Here is a 20,836-nt window from a genome sequence, read left to right on the forward strand (position 1 = left end):
GACCAGAGAAGCCCACCCCCAAACCAGTGCTGCCCTCTGGTGAGTCACCCTCCCACTGCTCAGAGGTGCTTTCTTCGAAGTTAACAAGCTGTGCAACCAAACAGGTCAGGACGACTGCCCTGCCCACTGGGCCCCCCAGGCCCCGGGGCCTTGGGAACCTCCCACTGCAGCAGCCAACCTGGAGGGTTCCCCTCATGCAACACAGATGTGAATGTTCCTGCCCCCTGCCATGACCCCCCTCTGCCACTGGGTCCTTTCCCAGGCAGGAGGGAATGGGGACCGAGGACGCCTGAGTTGGCTCCTTGCATGGGCCTCAGCGGTGGCCGTGCTGTGGGCACGTGGCCATTAGCAAACTCCCCAAGAGAGAGTCAGTTTTGCAAGAGTCTCTGGCAGCTATCAGACCCAGAAAAGGGGCGGAAGGCTGCAGGAGTGCCTGCCCTGTTAGCTACGAGCTTGAGCCTGATGGGTTGGAACTGTGCTTTTCCTCCCACGGTGGCAGGAGCCCGAGGGCAGGGCAGTTTGGAAGTGGAAAGGGAAGGAATCGTTTCAAGTCTGGATGAAGGCTGCGTTTCCTTATGTTGCAGTTACTGAGCACTTCACACTGGAGGCGGCGGTGATGAGACGCGTTAGCTGACCAGGGTCTCTTACTCTCATCCCAGGCAGGGGAGGGGCTTGGCAAGCCCCACCCACAAGTCTTGGGGTCTCCTGGACCTTCCTCATGACCCCCTCCACTCCAGGCCCAAGTTCAATCCCTCCTCCCCAGGACCCCAAGCCGGCAGGTGGAGCTCTTCCGTACCTTTCCCTCAGGCCCTTTCTACTGTTGGGCCTGGCTGAGGGGCAGAGACAGAGAAATTCCCCCTCGGGGTTTGGGCCCTGCCCCACCAAGAGCCCCTGCCTGAGACCAAGGCCCCTCTGGGAGGGGGGTGCGTCTCACCATGCATGTGGTGCCCGCTCTTTAAAGAAGGTCAATAAACACCTGTTGCCCCCCCCAAAGCCCTCCTCTGGATGCCACAGAACTCAGGGATGTCACCAGGACACTGAGCCAGCACAGCTGTGGAACTGGAAACCACTTAAAGCAGCTTTATTTGTGTCCACCTCTGGCCCTTGAAACCTCTTCTGCTGGCCAGTCCTCCCACGGCCAGATGGAAACCTGACAGGCCCAGGCTGCTTCTTGGTAGGGAAATACCCGTGGTCTCCACCACTTCACGTCACACAGCACCGCTCGGCTCACGTCCAGGCCCAACAATAAAAAGGGCCTGACGTCATCGTCAAGTCCCCTGCTTTGAAGTGGAGGCCGCTCCTGCTGCCCCGGCCTGGTGGGGTGGGAAGCCTCGGCCGGGCAGCAGGCGTGGTCAGCCTCCAGCTGAACTGTGCTCTGGGCTTGGCGGAGGTTGAAAGCTACGCCTTTTCTCTCATCGGCATCTCCAAGGGTCTTCAGAGCCCGGACATGGTCCCCACTGTCCCCCTGACTAGAATATTTTGTGTGGGCCTCAGAGAACCAAGGAGCCCCTGACGGGTAGCGGCAGCCCCACCTTCTCTTGGCCTGCGTCTGTTCACTGCCCAGGCTGCCTCCTGGGACTGGGCCTGTGAGATTCCACGCCGACTCTCTCACACGAGGCCCTCACCTGGGCCGTCGGCCCTCTCCTCAGCTCCGCCATCAAAGCAGCCAGCCTGTCTCTTGCCCTCTAGACTTTGGGGTGGGGGTGGGGGTGAGGCATCAGTCCACTGGATTTCTCCACCTGCGGAGACACCTCAAAGCCTAAAGCTCTCTTTAAAGCCCTCTTCCTCTGGCTTGATGTGAACGAGGGCATCTCACCTCACCCTCTGGTCTCAGCTCACCTCCCTGATATCCCCGCCTCTAACCTCAACACTTGACTCCTTGGTACCCTTGGTGTGGGTGAGGGGTCAGGCCATCTCTTCTCTAAATGCGGCATCAATGTGGGCAGGGGTCAGGGGCTGGGCGGGGTCATCTCACGGCACACACCGGCCTCCCTCCCCACATGGGGCTGTGATCATCAGTGTTTGTACGAGGGTTGGAAGCTAACTGCTCCATGCTTGTCCAGAAAGTGCAAGGAAGGATTTGGGACCATGGAGGAGGGGCCCATGGTGTGGACCAGGCTGGCTGCCAGCCTCCTGGTTTGGTCCCTGGCATTTAGGCTCAGAGAGACAGGGTGCTAGGAGGTAAGATGGGAGGCCCAGAGGGTGGGGAGGGACACTGGCCACCACCACCCAGAGCAGGGCCTCAGGCTGACTCCAGAGAACTCAGTTATGTCCTGAAATGCCACCATCATACGTTGACTCCTTTGGGTAAGTATTGCCTTTGCTATGCAGCCCACATCCAGTCTCTGCATCCTAGTTTCTCAGCCCTCAGGTAGATAAGCAACAAGTCCTGTCTCTTGGTTGATCCTTGTAAAGCGTATAACACGCTTCCCCGTTGATACTCATAGCTCGATAAATAAATGTTAACTCACACTGCTTGTCCCTTTGGGTAGCATGGGCAGGCTCTCGCCCACCAGGCGACCCTCTCTTAGCACAACTCGGCCAACTGGAGCTGCCCTGGCCAGTCACCTGAGACCTTGGATGCCTTGGCCCATCTGGCATTTCTTTGGCAGAATCTTCCATGGGGCCTTTTGCTGGGTGGCAAGGCTGGAGCGTCTGGCACAACAATTCGAGTTTGCAAATACAAAAGCCACATCTTAAACATCACAAATTAGAACTGTGGTTTGGCAAAATATTTTTGTGCTCCTTTGAGGACCTGAAACTCCAAGAATAGTAGAAAACAGAATGTCTGGGATATTTATATACAGGTTAAGAGTCTCTAATCCAAAAATCCAAACTCCTAAACTTTTTGAGTGCTAACATGACACTCAAAGGAAATGCTCATTGGAGCATTCTGCAAATGTATTCTCCAAATATTCCCAAATCTGAAAACATCCTAAATCCAAAATACTTTCCAAGCATTTTGGATAAGGGGTACTCAATCTGTATTTTAATGGGGAGAAGAGAATGACAAAGTTGACTGTGGGACCGCAGGCCGCCAGAGTCATCCGACAGCCATGTTACACATGGTGTAGACAGCTGGAAGCCAGGAGTCATCTCGTGCACGCACCTGTCTCCAGAGGCCTGACGCAATACCTCAGACAATGAAGAGACCAACACTAGAATTTTGATTAGACTCAACACATCCACAATTCAACTCAATTTAAAATTGCCTCACATACTCTTGGTAGCAATAAAACTGCAGCCTTTGGAAGATAATCTGGTCCTATCTTTCAGTATTTTCCATGTGGATATTCTTTGTCCCATCAGTGTCACCTCTAGGCCCAAACCCAGAGAAATCTCTGAAGGACACCAGGATGCTCACTGCAGCATTGTGTAGGACAGCACAACCTGGACACAACCTGAGTGTCCACCCGTGGGGCACGGGGTAAATACATGATGGTAAAATCATAATGGATGCAGCTTTAAAAAAGAATGAGACGGTCCTCTCTACCCTGACATGGAAATAGAGGTCTGCAGGTTTCTAGATATCAGAGCAGATTTAAACACAGGTGTTCGGACAGCGCAACGGGACCTGAGCTGAGGGACAGGAAAGTGCAGCCTCAAGACCCCGTGTCATTCCGCTTTCTCGCTCTCTTTCCCTGGGATCCAGAACCTCCGCCCTCCTTTTAGGTGCACTGGCTGGGGAGAGGCTGTGGCGGGAGCGGGAGCACGCGGGCAGCGGCCGGAGCCGGGCAGAGCCTGCAGGGGGATCGGGAGCGCGCAGGCAGCGGCTCGAGCAGGCCAGAGGCTGCAGCCAGATCGGGAGAGCGGGGACAGCGGCTGAGCGGTGCAGAGGCTGCAGCGCGATCGGGAGTGCGCAGGCAGCGGATCGAGCGGGACAGAGGCTGGAGCGGGAGCAGGAGGGCGCAGGCAACAGCTGGAGCTGGGCAAAGGCGGAGGCGGGAGCGGGAGCGTGAGCGTTGGGGCAGCGGCGGGAGAGGGGCAGAGGCTCGAGAGGGGCAGAGGCTGCAGCTAGATCGGGAGTGGGCGGGCAGCGGCTCTAGCGGGGCAGAGGCTGCAGCGGGAGCGGGAGGGCGTGGGCAACAGCTGGAGCTGGGCAAAGGCTGCGGTGGGGCGGGAGCAGGAGGGAGTGGGAAACAGCTCGAGCTGGGCAAAGACTGCTGCGTGAGCTGGAGCGCTAGTGTGCGGGCAGAAGCTCGAGCGGGGCAGAGGTTGCGGCGGGATCGGGAACGCGCAGGCAGCGCCTCGAGCGGTGCAGAGGCTGCAGCGCGATCGGGAGCGCGCAGGCAGCGGCTCGAGCGGGGCAGAGGTTGCTGTGGGATCAGGAGCGGGTGGGGAGCGGCTCGAGCCAGGCAGAGCCTGCAGGGGGAGCGGGAGCACACGGGCAGCGGCTCCAGCCGGGCAGAGGCTGCAGCAGGATCGGGAGCGCGCGGGCAGCGGCTCCAGCAGGGCAGAGGCTACAGCGAGATCGGGAGCGCGCGGGCAGCGGCTCGAGCAGGGCAGAGGCTGCAGCGAGATCGGGAGCGCGCGGGCAGTGGCTCCAGTGAGGCAGAGGCTGCAGCGGGTTCTGGAGCGCGCGGGCAGCGGCTCCAGGCGGGCAGAGGCTGCAGCGAGATCGGGAGCGTGCGGGCAGCCGCTGGAGCGAGGCAGGGGCTGCAGCGGGATCGTGAGCACGGGCAGCGGCTCCAGCAGGGCAAAAGCTGCAGCGGGATCGGAAGCAAGCGGGCAGCAGCTCTAGCGGAGCAGAGGCTGGAGCGGGAGCAGGAGGGCTGGGCAACAGCTGGAGCTGGGCCAAGGCGGAGGCGGGAGCGGGAGCGTGAGTGTGGGGGCAGCGGCGGGAGAGGGGCAGAGGCTCGAGAGGGGCAGAGGCTGCAGCATGATCGGGAGAGCCAGGGCAGCGGCTGCAGCAGGGCAGCGGCTGCAGCGGGAGCGGGAGGGCGTGGGCAACAGCTGGAGCTGGGCAAAGGCTGCGGTGGGGCGGGAGCAGGAGGGGGTGGGAAACAGCTCGAGCTGGGCAAAGACTGCGGCGGGAGCTGGAGCGCTAGCGTGAGGGCAGAAGCTCCAGCGGGGCAGAGGCTGCAGCGGGATCGGGAGGAGGAGGGCAGTGGCTCAAACTGGGCAGAGGCTGCAGCGGGATCGGGAGCGCCAGGGCAGCGGCTCGATCCATGCAGAGGCTGCAGCGCGATCAGGAGCGCGAGGCAGCACCTCGAACGGGGCAGAGGCTGCAGCGGGAGCAGGAGCGGGAGCGTGCATGCAGCGGCTGCAGCGGGGCAGCAGCTGCTTCGGGAGCGGGTGCGCACGGGCAGTGGCTGGAAAGGGGCAGAGGCTGGAAAGGGGCAGCGGCTGCATAGGGAGCGGGAGCTGGCGGCAGCAGCTCCAATGGGCCGACGCTGCAGTGGGATCGGGAGCACGCGGGCAGCGGCTCTAGCGGGGCAGAGGCTGCAGCGGAGCGGTAGCGCTGGAGCGCTCAGGAGGCCGCTGCAGCGCTGACGCTCCTCAGAAGCAGCTGGACTCTCCTACCTGCGGCTGCAGGAATCTGTGGCAACACGTTGCTTTGGTGGAAGAATGTGAAGCAAGTTGAGCTTCACAGAGACACTAACTGCAGAAGAAGTGCTTCAGCAGCCACTTCAGATGACTGTGGAGGGTCTTTGATGCTGCACCAAAACTCAACGACAAATACTAGGTTTTTAAAGGCCAAGAAGCTTTAGAGAAGAAACTTTCCAGAAAAATGGCTTTGGTTTGAGGAGAACACCCGTGAACAAAGAAAAACGGAAGCACTCCCCTCAGGACAACCTCGGGATACGTCACTTCACAGACTCGGCTGGAGGTTTTTACCCACATGGGCCCGGCCTCTTCTTCTGTCTGTCTCTGAATCTGCCTGAGAAAAGATCTGCAGATGGTTATGGCCACTGCCTCATTTCCAGTTTCCAATATTCTGCAAGTTTCTTTCTTGGCCAATTCTAATCTGGAAGAAGAGACGGAAGGGAACTCTGGAAAATGTAATTAATTCCCAGCTTAGCTGCACTGACAGAGTACAAAGCACCAGAGTGTAATGCCACATACTGTCTTTTTTCTAAGGCATAAATATGAGACTTACCAAATTATTTTCGAGATAAGAAATATCAAAGAATTTTCTAGAGAATTTCCCCTATTCTACAAAAAAAAAATTTTTTTTTTTTTGCAAAAACTGAGAAGAAAATCTCATTTATTTTGTTAATGCATACCACCCATATAGGCGCTATAGAGTTGAATGATTTTTTTTTCCCCAAGGATTAAAGTTCTTAACGTTGCGGTCACATGGAAATCATCCTTAATTTTAACCTAAAGATTGACTGGTGCATATTCTTCAGATATTTCAAGCAAAAATTAGCAGTAATGTATTATTTTTATCATCAGAAAAACGTTAACTGTCAATTACACACACACATGCATAATTATATAATACACACATCTCCATGTACGGCGGCACTTCACAAAGCTCAGGGAAGATTCATATTATCTTTCAATTCTATTTTTCCACAAACATTTTGAAGTTCTCAGATACCCATATATGCAGGATGTTATATGGCTTTTTACCTGTATACAGTGCTCACTGTTTTCTATTCATAAAAAATTTAAATTAGAACCATAGAAGCATCATTATACCCTCCTTACAGGTTTCTTTCTAGATAGTAAAGGTCTATGAAACACATAAACACTGGTTAATAATATGCTTCATCTTCTTATCATATCTTCTCACCACAGACTTTTTCATTGCAGCATGGACAGAGGCTTAGATTTCATGTTTTAAGAGCATAAAAATATCCATCGACAGCAAGTTTTTATAAATAGAGGGTCTTGAAGGGTCTTAGATCCACAATTTCTTTTGGTAATTTTAAAAGATTATTATTATTTTTAACGGACACCTAATAACTGTACATATTTATGGGGTACATTGTGATTTTTTTTAATTAAAAACCTAGCTGATTTTATTATTATTATCAATACCAAGCAAGTCTTTAAATCAATGAAAATTTAATTAAGCATAAAGTTACTTTCACATTTGTCTACAACCGTAGTAAATACAGTTCTTGGCATAAAGACACAGCCCTTGGAGTTTAAAACATCCCCAACTGCAAGATAACCTAAATAAATTTCCCATTATTGTTTATGTAATAGTGGGTTAGTTAATCAAATTAAAATAATTATACAATCTAGGATAAAATAAAATGGAAATAATTTACTCACGAAATTCATATTTAAATCATCTTTATTTACAAAATAGTATCCTGAGAATTATAATTCCATTAAGCTTCAATTTGAGCAAAAATTGTAGTTACTTAAACTGAAAATGAAAGATAAGTCAAAACTATTTATGAAGAGAGACCAAAAATATCATCAGGTTTCTTGCTGTGCTTCTGGATTTCAGGAGCAGGCTCATTTGAGCACGGAATCGACCCTGAAGGGAACTCACCCCTACTTTCAGAATGTGGGGGTGGAGGTGACAATCCAGCTCCTAGAGGAACATAAGGAGGAAATCCCCTCAGTGAATAGACATTTCTCATTGCAAATGGAGGTGGTGGCTGGACAGAGAAATCCCTTGGTAGAAAATAATTTTGAGGAGCTCCATACATGCTTCCTGGAGGAGGTGGAGGAAAAAGAGGTTCTCTTCTCATGAATGGACCCCTCCTATCCACTGGAAACAATGGACCTCTGATTGCAGGAAAAGGTGGAGGAGCAAAGCCAGGGCCACTTGCTTCCCTTTCAGCAGGCACAGATGAATGAGGCACATTTACATTACCAAGGTCGTCTTTGGTTTCATTTCTGCTGGATTCCGTTTGTGAGGGCTTTGGCCCATCCACTTTATCCAAAGAAGCCAGGTTAAAACTTCTCAGTTCTGCTGGGCCAGACGGTCCACCAGGATTAGGATCAAAGCCGTCTTGCCTTTGTGGAAGAAGAGCTGGATCAGAACATGGGTGGCCTGGTGGAGGGATCATCATCCTTCGGTGTTGTTCCCACGGAGGTGACAGGAACCCAGATGGAGGTGGTGGCTGCACAGGGAAATCCCTTGGGAGATAATAATTTTGAGGAGCTCCATACATGCTTCCTGGAGGAGGTGGAGGAAAAGGAGGTTCTCTTCTCATGAATGGACCCCTCCTATCCACTGGAAACAATGGACCTCTGATTGCAGGAAAAGGTGGAGGAGCAAAGCCAGGGCCACTTGCTTCCCTTTCAGCAGGCACAGATGAATGAGGCACATTTACATTACCAAGGTCGTCTTTGGTATCATTTCTGCTGGATTCCGTTTGTGAGGGCTTTGGCCCATCCACTTTATCCAAAGAAGGCAGATTCAAACTTCTGAGTTCTGCTGGTCCAGACGGTCCACCAGGATCAATATCAAATCCGTCTTGCCTTTGTGGAAGAAGAGCTGGATCAGAACATGGGTGGCCTGGTGGAGGAATCATCATCCTTCGGTGTTGTTCCCACGGAGGTGACAGGAACCCAGATGGAGGTGGTGGCTGCACAGGGAAATCCCTTGGGAGATAATAATTTTGAGGAGCTCCATACATGCTTCCTGGAGGAGGTGGAGGAAAAGGAGGTTCTCTTCTCATGAATGGACCCCTCCTATCTACTGGAAACAATGGACCTCTGATTGCAGGAAAAGGTGGAGGAGCAAAGCCAGGGCCACTTGCTTCCCTTTCAGCAGGCACAGATGAATGAGGCACATTTACATTACCAAGGTCGTCTTTGGTATCATTTCTGCTGGATTCCGTTTGTGAGGGCTTTGGCCCATCCACTTTATCCAAAGAAGCCAGGTTAAAACTTCTGAGCTCTGCTGGGCCAGACGGTCCACCAGGATCAGGATCAAATCCGTCTTGCCTTTGTGGAAGAAGAGCTGGATCAGAACATGGGTGGCCTGGTGGGGGAATCATCATCCTTCGGTGTTGTTCCCACGGAGGTGACAGGAACCCAGATGGAGGTGGTGGCTGCACAGGGAAATCCCTTGGGAGATAATAATTTTGAGGAGCTCCATACATGCTTCCTGGAGGAGGTGGAGGAAAAGGAGGTTCTCTTCTCATGAATGGACCCCTCCTATCCACTGGAAACAATGGACCTCTGATTGCAGGAAAAGGTGGAGGAGCAAAGCCAGGGCCACTTGCTTCCCTTTCAGCAGGCACAGATGAGTGAGGCACATTTACATTACCAAGGTCGTCTTTGGTTTCATTTCTGCTGGATTCCGTTTGTGAGGGCTTTGGCCCATCCACTTTATCCAAAGAAGCCAGGTTAAAACTTCTGAGTTCTGCTGGGCCAGATGGTCCACCAGGATTAGAATCAAAACCGTCTTGCCTTCGTGGAAGAAGAGCTGGATCAGAACATGGGTGGCCTGGTGGAGGGATCCTCATCCTCCGGTGCTGTTCCCACGGAGGTGACAGGTACCCAGATGGTGCTCCATGAGAATCGGTTAACCTATCACAGCCCGATTCTCCTCTTTCATTGGTCATCTGGTGATCCAGAGTATTCTCTGGGCCTCTTGAGCCTCTTCCTCCTCCTCGCCCTGGAGTCAAAGGTGCGAGTCTGAGTGGAGAGAGAAAAGCTCTCGTTTCGGATGAAGGTCGACCCACTGGTGAGGCACCACATGGGGAATGCTCTCTGCCAAATGCTGTCTTTGGAACATCAACTACATATGGATCTTTTTTGAAAAGTTCAAATTTAAACTCTTTTTCAGCTAATTTTTGTCTCTTGGAAACATTTACTTTCCTTAAATACCTGAGGTGTCTTTCAGCAGTCTCAGCTGCCACCCAGCTGCCATGCGCTTCTTTCTCATAGGAAGTCATCTGCCCTTGATAAGAACGAACGCTTCTCTCCAATTCTTCTTCTGCATCTCTGGCTCTCCTTCTGTAGGTCTCCAGTTCCTCAGCTGCATGGCTCATCTTCTCTTCTACTTTGGAAAGTTTCTCCTCCTTCTCTAACCGGTCCTTTTCCTCTGCTATTAACTTCCTGTGGAGTTTCATTCCATTTTCTTGATACAGTTCAGTCATTCCTTTAAGTTTCTGCCGAAGCTTCTGATTTTCACTTTCCAACTGTGTGTTTTCTGACTGTAAAGATGCTTGTTCAGTCTGGAGATTTGTAATATGCTCTATAAGCTCTTCCTTTGTTTTATCTACTTCAGACAACTCAGGGTAAATTTGGTTTCTTTCTCCTTCTAGGGTTTTGAAAGAAGCATTTAACTTAGCAGTGTGAATCAGTTTCTTCAAAGCTCCTTTTGGCAGATCATCTAAGCGAGCACCATTTTGTGATTCACTCTTCATCTGCAATTCCAAGTCATCAGCCATCATGTCTTCTCCAAGCACAGCAGCCCAGTCTGTCATCTTGAGCAAGCGTTCAGACAGAGACTTGATGTGATTTTCTTTATCACTCAGAACTCGTTCTGCCTGGACTTTGGAGTTTTCAAATATTATTTTCTGTTTATGAAGTTCACTCACTTGTTCTTTCAATACTTCCGCTTCTTGTAAAAGCTGTTTCTGGCTTTCCTGAAGTTGGGAATTTTCATTCAAGGCGTCTTTTATTGCCACCTTCAGACGTTCTTCATTCATTTGAAATATTTTGCAGATTAGTTTGGCTTCAGCTACTTGTGACTGGATGGATTTCGATTCATCTTCTAGGGACTGTATCCTTTTTGAAATATCCGCCATCAATTCATCTTGCTCACAATGTTTAGATTTCTGTTCCTTTAATTCTTTTGCTAGAAAGACTATTTCATCCTCAAGTTTAGATTTGGAGCTGCTCAGCTTTTCATAGGTTGCCTCCAAGCTTTGTGCTTCTGTTGACCCCTTCTCAAAGCTGGCATCCTTCACAGCTGACTCCAAGCCTTCATACTCCTCTTGAACAACGCAAAGTTTGTCAAGTAGTTTACATTTTTCTTCAATTAGTCCAGAAAGCTTTTCAGCAAGCTTTTTCTCTCTTCTTACATAAAGCCAGCTTCTCACCGATCGAACACTTCTCCACAAAAACAAGAGAATCAAAAATCCAGTAAGAGCCGCACATGTCACCAGTTCCCACGGAAAACCAGGGCCCGGTCTCAGGTCTTCAGGCAATGCTGCCACAGTCCTGCACAGCTTTCCCAGGACCAGCCCCAAGTACGGCTGAGGGGCAGCCCCGGGCACCTCCATGGCGCCGAGGCTGCTCCGGCTGTGGCCACAGTAGCCACGGCCTGGCCGGGCCACCACCAGCAGCTGAGACAGCTCTGCGTTCTGTCGGGAACGCGAACCGGCCCCGGCGACAGCAGCAGACACAGCGCAGCCGGCCTTGAGGGGAGCCGGGGAGCACTGGCGCCCACCGGCCTCAGGCGTCCCCCACGCGCACCATGGTAACCAGGCCCCTTTGTGACGTCACTTCCGCCACGCGGTTCCGGAGCCTGCCCCGCGCGAGCCTGTGACACACGCTGTCCTAGCCACCCCCACCTCGGCTTGGTTTTGGCCGGGCCACCGCTGGATTTGAATCCATGTTTATAATGATGAAATCTGGGTAATCAGCATACTCATCACTCAAATATTTGTCATTTCTTTGTGCTGGGAAAATTCAAAATCCTCTCTTTTAGCTATTTGAAATTATCTAATAAATGCGTGCTGACTCTAGCCACCTTACAAAGCTGTAGATCAGTACAAATAGTTCCTCCTGTCCAGCTGCAACTTTGTATCTGTAACCTCTGCCTTTCCCCTCCTCGCCCTACCCTTCCCAGCCTCTAGTGACCACTATTCTGCTACTTCTAGGAGATCAACTTTTCCTTTGGCAATTTTTTAAAGGAAATTTTGCGATTTTAATTTCTTTCAGAGGAGCATCCTTCCTTAGATATCTGCCAAGGAACAAAAGTGTTTTCTTTGGACTAACTTTGCCAAAATAGCCGTAGAATGTGGCAATGGGAAGAGGCCTGAGACACTCTGGGCTTCAGCTGGCCCAACGCTTTCTTTATAGGTAATGAAGCAAAGGTCTACAGTAAGTGCACTACTTGTCCAGGGCTGTTTAGCTATTTAGTGGCAGAAGTGTGTTGTATTTCGGGATCTGCTGGATGTCAGTGAAATGCTCTTTGTTTAAAAAACACTTTATTGAGGAATATTTTATATACCTTGTAATCCACCCATTTCAGGTATGCAATTCAATGAGTTCTAGTAAGTTCATCAAGTTGTGCAGCCATCACCACAAATCAGTTTTAGAACATTTTCACCACACCAATAAGATCTCCTGTACCCATTTATTCTTTTTTCCCCCCAATTTTATTGGTTATGAATATTCACGGGATGCAAGGCTGATTGTCACCGTTCATACCCAAGCTGTGATGGCCAGATTCATACTGGCCACATGACCGTTACATTTATTGTATCACCTTTATTGACTTTCATATGTTGAACCATCCTTGTATCCCTGGCATGAATCCCACTTCAGGTGCCTGAAACCTCTGCCAAGTTTCTCTTTTTGGTGCCCATAGGAGCCAGCCTGTGCCGCTGGTTCCCATGGAAACAGATCCCTGAGACACACCCTGCCTTGCAGCACGCACAAAGCGCTTGCTCGCCCTTTGCCTTTTCTTTTTTGTTTTTTTAGCCAGCCAGTTAGTTCCAACTTTCAGGACCCCAGGGGAATAAAATGAGGACTGTTCCAGAGGGGAGGCAGCTGCCCAGGTGTCTGGCCCAAGCTCCCAGCCCACCCTGCCCCCTGGGGAAAGGGGGGGCAAGCCTCAGGTCAGGGCACAGCTCCCCAGGAGCCCCTCGGCCTTTCAAGGCCAGGACAGCCCTGCTCCTTTGGCTCCCAGCACACTTCCAGGAGCAGGGACGCGCTGAGCGTTTTGAGTCTTCACGGTGGACTTGGGAGGAAGGTGTCTTTATCTCACTCTATGGATGATGACAGTGAGACCCAGAAAAGTAAAAGGGTTTGCCCAAGTCACAGGCTAGAAAGTGACAAAGCCGGGACATAAAGCCTGTTCCTTTCATCCCAAAGCGAGCATGGCGGTCAAGATGCACCCCAACCGATGACACACCCATGTTTCATACGTCAGCTTGGAGACTTGCTGATCACACTGCCCAGGACAGGCCTGGCCTTCCTTACTGTGTGAACTGAAAAGGTAGGACCAGAGAAGCCCACCCCCAAACCAGTGCTGCCCTCTGGTGAGTCACCCTCCCACTGCTCAGAGGTGCTTTCTTCGAAGTTAACAAGCTGTGCAACCAAACAGGTCAGGACGACTGCCCTGCCCACTGGGCCCCCCAGGCCCCGGGGCCTTGGGAACCTCCCACTGCAGCAGCCAACCTGGAGGGTTCCCCTCATGCAACACAGATGTGAATGTTCCTGCCCCCTGCCATGACCCCCCTCTGCCACTGGGTCCTTTCCCAGGCAGGAGGGAATGGGGACCGAGGACGCCTGAGTTGGCTCCTTGCATGGGCCTCAGCGGTGGCCGTGCTGTGGGCACGTGGCCATTAGCAAACTCCCCAAGAGAGAGTCAGTTTTGCAAGAGTCTCTGGCAGCTATCAGACCCAGAAAAGGGGCGGAAGGCTGCAGGAGTGCCTGCCCTGTTAGCTACGAGCTTGAGCCTGATGGGTTGGAACTGTGCTTTTCCTCCCACGGTGGCAGGAGCCCGAGGGCAGGGCAGTTTGGAAGTGGAAAGGGAAGGAATCGTTTCAAGTCTGGATGAAGGCTGCGTTTCCTTATGTTGCAGTTACTGAGCACTTCACACTGGAGGCGGCGGTGATGAGACGCGTTAGCTGACCAGGGTCTCTTACTCTCATCCCAGGCAGGGGAGGGGCTTGGCAAGCCCCACCCACAAGTCTTGGGGTCTCCTGGACCTTCCTCATGACCCCCTCCACTCCAGGCCCAAGTTCAATCCCTCCTCCCCAGGACCCCAAGCCGGCAGGTGGAGCTCTTCCGTACCTTTCCCTCAGGCCCTTTCTACTGTTGGGCCTGGCTGAGGGGCAGAGACAGAGAAATTCCCCCTTGGGGTTTGGGCCCTGCCCCACCAAGAGCCCCTGCCTGAGACCAAGGCCCCTCTGGGAGGGGGGTGCGTCTCACCATGCATGTGGTGCCCGCTCTTTAAAGAAGGTCAATAAACACCTGTTGCCCCCCCCAAAGCCCTCCTCTGGATGCCACAGAACTCAGGGATGTCACCAGGACACTGAGCCAGCACAGCTGTGGAACTGGAAACCACTTAAAGCAGCTTTATTTGTGTCCACCTCTGGCCCTTGAAACCTCTTCTGCTGGCCAGTCCTCCCACGGCCAGATGGAAACCTGACAGGCCCAGGCTGCTTCTTGGTAGGGAAATACCCGTGGTCTCCACCACTTCACGTCACACAGCACCGCTCGGCTCATGTCCAGGCCCAACAATAAAAAGGGCCTGACGTCATCGTCAAGTCCCCTGCTTTGAAGTGGAGGCCGCTCCTGCTGCCCCGGCCTGGTGGGGTGGGAAGCCTCGGCCGGGCAGCAGGCGTGGTCAGCCTCCAGCTGAACTGTGCTCTGGGCTTGGCGGAGGTTGAAAGCTACGCCTCTTTCTCTCATCGGCATCTCCAAGGGTCTTCAGAGCCCGGACATGGTCCCCACTGTCCCCCTGACTAGAATATTTTGTGTGGGCCTCAGAGAACCAAGGAGCCCCTGACGGGTAGCGGCAGCCCCACCTTCTCTTGGCCTGCGTCTGTTCACTGCCCAGGCTGCCTCCTGGGACTGGGCCTGTGAGATTCCACGCCGACTCTCTCACACGAGGCCCTCACCTGGGCCGTCGGCCCTCTCCTCAGCTCCGCCATCAAAGCAGCCAGCCTGTCTCTTGCCCTCTAGACTTTGGGGTGGGGGTGGGGGTGAGGCATCAGTCCACTGGATTTCTCCACCTGCGGAGGACACCTCAAAGCCTAAAGCTCTCTTTAAAGCCCTCTTCCTCTGGCTTGATGTGAACGAGGGCATCTCACCTCACCCTCTGGTCTCAGCTCACCTCCCTGATATCCCCGCCTCTAACCTCAACACTTGACTCCTTGGTACCCTTGGTGTGGGTGAGGGGTCAGGCCATCTCTTCTCTAAATGCGGCATCAATGTGGGCAGGGGTCAGGGGCTGGGCGGGGTCATCTCACGGCACACACCGGCCTCCCTCCCCACATGGGGCTGTGATCATCAGTGTTTGTACGAGGGTTGGAAGCTAACTGCTCCATGCTTGTCCAGAAAGTGCAAGGAAGGATTTGGGACCATGGAGGAGGGGCCCATGGTGTGGACCAGGCTGGCTGCCAGCCTCCTGGTTTGGTCCCTGGCATTTAGGCTCAGAGAGACAGGGTGCTAGGAGGTAAGATGGGAGGCACAGAGGGTGGGGAGGGACACTGGCCACCACCACCCAGAGCAGGGCCTCAGGCTGACTCCAGAGAACTCAGTTATGTCCTGAAATGCCACCATCATACGTTGACTCCTTTGGGTAAGTATTGCCTTTGCTATGCAGCCCACATCCAGTCTCTGCATCCTAGTTTCTCAGCCCTCAGGTAGATAAGCAACAAGTCCTGTCTCTTGGTTGATCCTTGTAAAGCGTATAACACGCTTCCCCGTTGATACTCATAGCTCGATAAATAAATGTTAACTCACACTGCTTGTCCCTTCGGGTAGCATGGGCAGGCTCTCGCCCACCAGGCGACCCTCTCTTAGCACAACTCGGCCAACTGGAGCTGCCCTGGCCAGTCACCTGAGACCTTGGATGCCTTGGCCCATCTGGCATTTCTTTGGCAGAATCTTCCATGGGGCCTTTTGCTGGGTGGCAAGGCTGGAGCGTCTGGCACAACAATTCGAGTTTGCAAATACAAAAGCCACATCTTAAACATCACAAATTAGAACTGTGGTTTGGCAAAATATTTTTGTGCTCCTTTGAGGACCTGAAACTCCAAGAATAGTAGAAAACAGAATGTCTGGGATATTTATATACAGGTTAAGAGTCTCTAATCCAAAAATCCAAACTCCTAAACTTTTTGAGTGCTAACATGACACTCAAAGGAAATGCTCATTGGAGCATTCTGCAAATGTATTCTCCAAATATTCCCAAATCTGAAAACATCCTAAATCCAAAATACTTTCCAAGCATTTTGGATAAGGGGTACTCAATCTGTATTTTAATGGGGAGAAGAGAATGACAAAGTTGACTGTGGGACCGCAGGCCGCCAGAGTCATCCGACAGCCATGTTACACATGGTGTAGACAGCTGGAAGCCAGGAGTCATCTCGTGCACGCACCTGTCTCCAGAGGCCTGACGCAATACCTCAGACAATGAAGAGACCAACACTAGAATTTTGATTAGACTCAACACATCCACAATTCAACTCAATTTAAAATTGCCTCACATACTCTTGGTAGCAATAAAACTGCAGCCTTTGGAAGATAATCTGGTCCTATCTTTCAGTATTTTCCATGTGGATATTCTTTGTCCCATCAGTGTCACCTCTAGGCCCAAACCCAGAGAAATCTCTGAAGGACACCAGGATGCTCACTGCAGCATTGTGTAGGACAGCACAACCTGGACACAACCTGAGTGTCCACCCGTGGGGCACGGGGTAAATACATGATGGTAAAATCATAATGGATGCAGCTTTAAAAAAGAATGAGACGGTCCTCTCTACCCTGACATGGAAATAGAGGTCTGCAGGTTTCTAGATATCAGAGCAGATTTAAACACAGGTGTTCGGACAGCGCAACGGGACCTGAGCTGAGGGACAGGAAAGTGCAGCCTCAAGACCCCGTGTCATTCCGCTTTCTCGCTCTCTTTCCCTGGGATCCAGAACCTCCGCCCTCCTTTTAGGTGCACTGGCTGGGGAGAGGCTGTGGCGGGAGCGGGAGCACGCGGGCAGCGGCCGGAGCCGGGCAGAGCCTGCAGGGGGATCGGGAGCGCGCAGGCAGCGGCTCGAGCAGGCCAGAGGCTGCAGCCAGATCGGGAGAGCGGGGACAGCGGCTGAGCGGTGCAGAGGCTGCAGCGCGATCGGGAGTGCGCAGGCAGCGGATCGAGCGGGACAGAGGCTGGAGCGGGAGCAGGAGGGCGCAGGCAACAGCTGGAGCTGGGCAAAGGCGGAGGCGGGAGCGGGAGCGTGAGCGTCGGGGCAGCGGCGGGAGAGGGGCAGAGGCTCGAGAGGGGCAGAGGCTGCAGCTAGATCGGGAGTGGGCGGGCAGCGGCTCTAGCGGGGCAGAGGCTGCAGCGGGAGCGGGAGGGCGTGGGCAACAGCTGGAGCTGGGCAAAGGCTGCGGTGGGGCGGGAGCAGGAGGGAGTGGGAAACAGCTCGAGCTGGGCAAAGACTGCTGCGTGAGCTGGAGCGCTAGTGTGCGGGCAGAAGCTCGAGCGGGGCAGAGGTTGCGGCGGGATCGGGAACGCGCAGGCAGCGCCTCGAGCGGTGCAGAGGCTGCAGCGCGATCGGGAGCGCGCAGGCAGCGGCTCGAGCGGGGCAGAGGCTGCTGTGGGATCAGGAGCGGGTGGGGAGCGGCTCGAGCCGGGCAGAGCCTGCAGGGGGAGCGGGAGCACACGGGCAGCGGCTCCAGCCGGGCAGAGGCTGCAGCAGGATCGGGAGCGCGCGGGCAGCGGCTCGAGCAGGGCAGAGGCTGCAGCGAGATCGGGAGCGCGCGGGCAGTGGCTCCAGTGAGGCAGAGGCTGCAGCGGGTTCTGGAGCGCGCGGGCAGCGGCTCCAGGCGGGCAGAGGCTGCAGCGAGATCGGGAGCGTGCGGGCAGCCGCTGGAGCGAGGCAGGGGCTGCAGCGGGATCGTGAGCACGGGCAGCGGCTCCAGCAGGGCAAAAGCTGCAGCGGGATCGGGAGCAAGCGGGCAGCAGCTCTAGCGGAGCAGAGGCTGGAGCGGGAGCAGGAGGGCTGGGCAACAGCTGGAGCTGGGCCAAGGCGGAGGCGGGAGCGGGAGCGTGAGTGTGGGGGCAGCGGCGGGAGAGGGGCAGAGGCTCGAGAGGGGCAGAGGCTGCAGCGTGATCGGGAGAGCCAGGGCAGCGGCTGCAGCAGGGCAGCGGCTGCAGCGGGAGCGGGAGGGCGTGGGCAACAGCTGGAGCTGGGCAAAGGCTGCGGTGGGGCGGGAGCAGGAGGGGGTGGGAAACAGCTCGAGCTGGGCAAAGACTGCAGCGGGAGCTGGAGCGCTAGCGTGCGGGCAGAAGCTCGAGCGGGGCAGAGGCTGCTGCGGGATCAGGAGCGGGTGGGCAGCGGCTCCAGCCGGGCAGAGGCTGCAGGGGGAGCGGGAGCGCACGGGCGGCTGCTCCAGCCAGGCAGAGGCTGCAGCGGGATCGGGAGTGCGCAGGCAGCGGCTCGAGCAGGGCAGAGGCTGCAGCCAGATCGGGAGCGCGGGGGCAGCGGCTCAAGCGGTGCAGAGGCTGCAGCCAGATCGGGAGCGTGCGGGCAGCTGCTCGAGCGGGGCAGAGGCTGCAGCGGGATCGGGAACGCGCGGGCAGTGGCTCCAGCTGGGCAGAGGCTGCAGCCTGAGCGGGAGCGCGCGGGCAGCCGCTCTAGAGAGGCAGAGGCTGCAGCGGGATCGTGAGCGCGGGCAGCGGCTCCAGCAGGGCAAAAGCTGCAGCGGGATCGGAAGCAAGCGGGCAGCAGCTGTAGCGGAGCAGAGGCTGGAGCCGGAGCAGGAGGGCGCGGGCAATAGCTGGAGCTGGGCCAAGGCGGAGGCGGGAGCGGGCGCGTGAGCGTGGGGGAAGCTGCTCGAGAGGGGCAGAAGCTCGAGAGGGGCACGGGCTGCAGCGGGATCGGGAGGGCGCGGGCAGCGGCTCAAACAGGGCAGAGGCTGCAGCGGGATCGGGAGCGCCAGGGCAGCGGCTCGAGCCAGGCAGAGGCTGCAGCGCGATCGGGAGCGCACGGCAGCAGCTCGAACGGGGCAGAGGCTGCAGCGGGAGCAGGAGCGGGAGCGTGCATGCAGCGGCTGCAGCGGGGCAGCGGCTGGAAAGGGGCAGAGGCTGGAAAGGGGGGCTGCATAGGGAGCGGGAGCTGGCGGCAGCAGCTCCAATGGGCCGACGCTGCAGTGGGATCGGGAGCACGCGGGCAGCGGCTCTAGCGGGGCAGAGGCTGCAGCGGAGCGGTAGCGCTGGAGCGCTCAGGAGGCCGCTGCAGCGCTGACGCTCCTCAGAAGCAGCTGGACTCTCCTACCTGCTGCTGCAGGAATCTGTGGCAACACGTTGCTTTGGTGGAAGAATGTGAAGCAAGTTGAGCTTCACAGAGACACTAACTGCAGAAGAAGTGCTTCAGCAGCCACTTCAGATGACTGTGGAGGGTCTTTGATGCTGCACCAAAACTCAAGGACAAATACTAGGTTTTTAAGGGCCAAGAAGCTTTAGAGAAGAAAATTTCCAGAAAAATGGCTTTGGTTTGAGGAGAACACCCGTGAACAAAGAAAAACGGAAGCACTCCCCTCAGGACAACCTCGGGATACGTCACTTCACAGACTCGGCTGGAGGTTTTTACCCACATGGGCCCGGCCTCTTCTTCTGTCTGTCTCTGAATCTGCCTGAGAAAAGATCTGCAGATGGTTATGGCCACTGCCTCATTTCCAGTTTCCAATATTCTGCAAGTTTCTTTCTTGGCCAATTCTAATCTGGAAGAAGAGACGGAAGGGAACTCTGGAAAATGTAATTAACTCCCAGCTTAGCTGCACTGACAGAGTACAAAGCACCAGAGTGTAATGCCACATACTGTCTTTTTTCTAAGGCATAAATATGAGACTTACCAAATTATTTTCGAGATAAGAAATATCAAAGAATTTTCTAGAGAATTTCCCCTATTCTACAAAAAAAAAAATTTTTTTTTTTTTGCAAAAACTGAGAAGAAAATCTCATTTATTTTGTTAATGCATACCACCCATATAGGCGCTATAGAGTTGAATGATTTTTTTTTCCCCAAGGATTAAAGTTCTTAACGTTGCGGTCACATGGAAATCATCCTTAATTTTAACCTAAAGATTGACTGGTGCATATTCTTCAGATATTTCAAGCAAAAATTAGCAGTAATGTATTATTTTTATCATCAGAAAAACGTTAACTGTCAATTACACACACACATGCATAATTATATAATACACACATCTCCATGTACGGCGGCACTTCACAAAGCTCAGGGAAGATTCATATTATCTTTCAATTCTATTTTTCCACAAACATTTTGAAGTTCTCAGATACCCATATATGCAGGATGTTATATGGCTTTTTACCTGTATACAGTGCTCACTGTTTTCTATTCATAAAAAATTTAAATTAGAACCATAGAAGCATCATTATACCCTCCTTACAGGTTTCTTTCTAGATAGTAAAGGTCTATGAAACACATAAACACTGGTTAATAATATGCTTCATCTTCTTATCATATCTTCTCACCACAGACTTTTTCATTGCAGCATGGACAGAGGCTTAGATTTCATGTTTTAAGAGCATAAAAATATCCATCGACAGCAAGTTTTTATAAATAGAGGGTCTTGAAGGGTCTTAGATCCACAATTTCTTTTGGTAATTTTAAAAGATTATTATTATTTTTAACGGACACCTAATAACTGTACATATTTATGGGGTACATTGTGATTTTTTTTAATTAAAAACCTAGCTGATTTTATTATTATTATCAATACCAAGCAAGTCTTTAAATCAATGAAAATTTAATTAAGCATAAAGTTACTTTCACATTTGTCTACAACCGTAGTAAATACAGTTCTTGGCATAAAGACACAGCCCTTGGAGTTTAAAACATCCCCAACTGCAAGATAACCTAAATAAATTTCCCATTATTGTTTATGTAATAGTGGGTTAGTTAATCAAATTAAAATAATTATACAATCTAGGATAAAATAAAATGGAAATAATTTACTCACGAAATTCATATTTAAATCATCTTTATTT

General features: G+C 53.0%; 2 protein-coding genes across 2 annotated transcripts in view; both read right to left on the reverse strand.

Moving 5' to 3' along the window:
• The window catches only part of LOC134363166 (ribonuclease H-like), a 307,348-nt gene that overhangs the window by 83,816 nt on the left and 202,696 nt on the right, over positions 1-20,836 (reverse strand). The window lies entirely within an intron of this gene.
• On the reverse strand, positions 7,381-11,045 carry LOC134362671 (melanoma inhibitory activity protein 2-like; the record flags this gene model as incomplete). The annotated part of the gene is given in 3 exon segments (XM_063077845.1): positions 7,381-7,406; positions 7,409-7,565; positions 8,976-11,045. Coding segments are annotated over 3 exon segments (2,253 nt in total), but the record flags the coding sequence as incomplete, so codon positions are not given.

This window comes from Cynocephalus volans, chromosome 14 (genome assembly GCF_027409185.1).
Source record: "Cynocephalus volans isolate mCynVol1 chromosome 14, mCynVol1.pri, whole genome shotgun sequence".
NCBI lineage: Eukaryota > Metazoa > Chordata > Mammalia > Dermoptera > Cynocephalidae > Cynocephalus > Cynocephalus volans.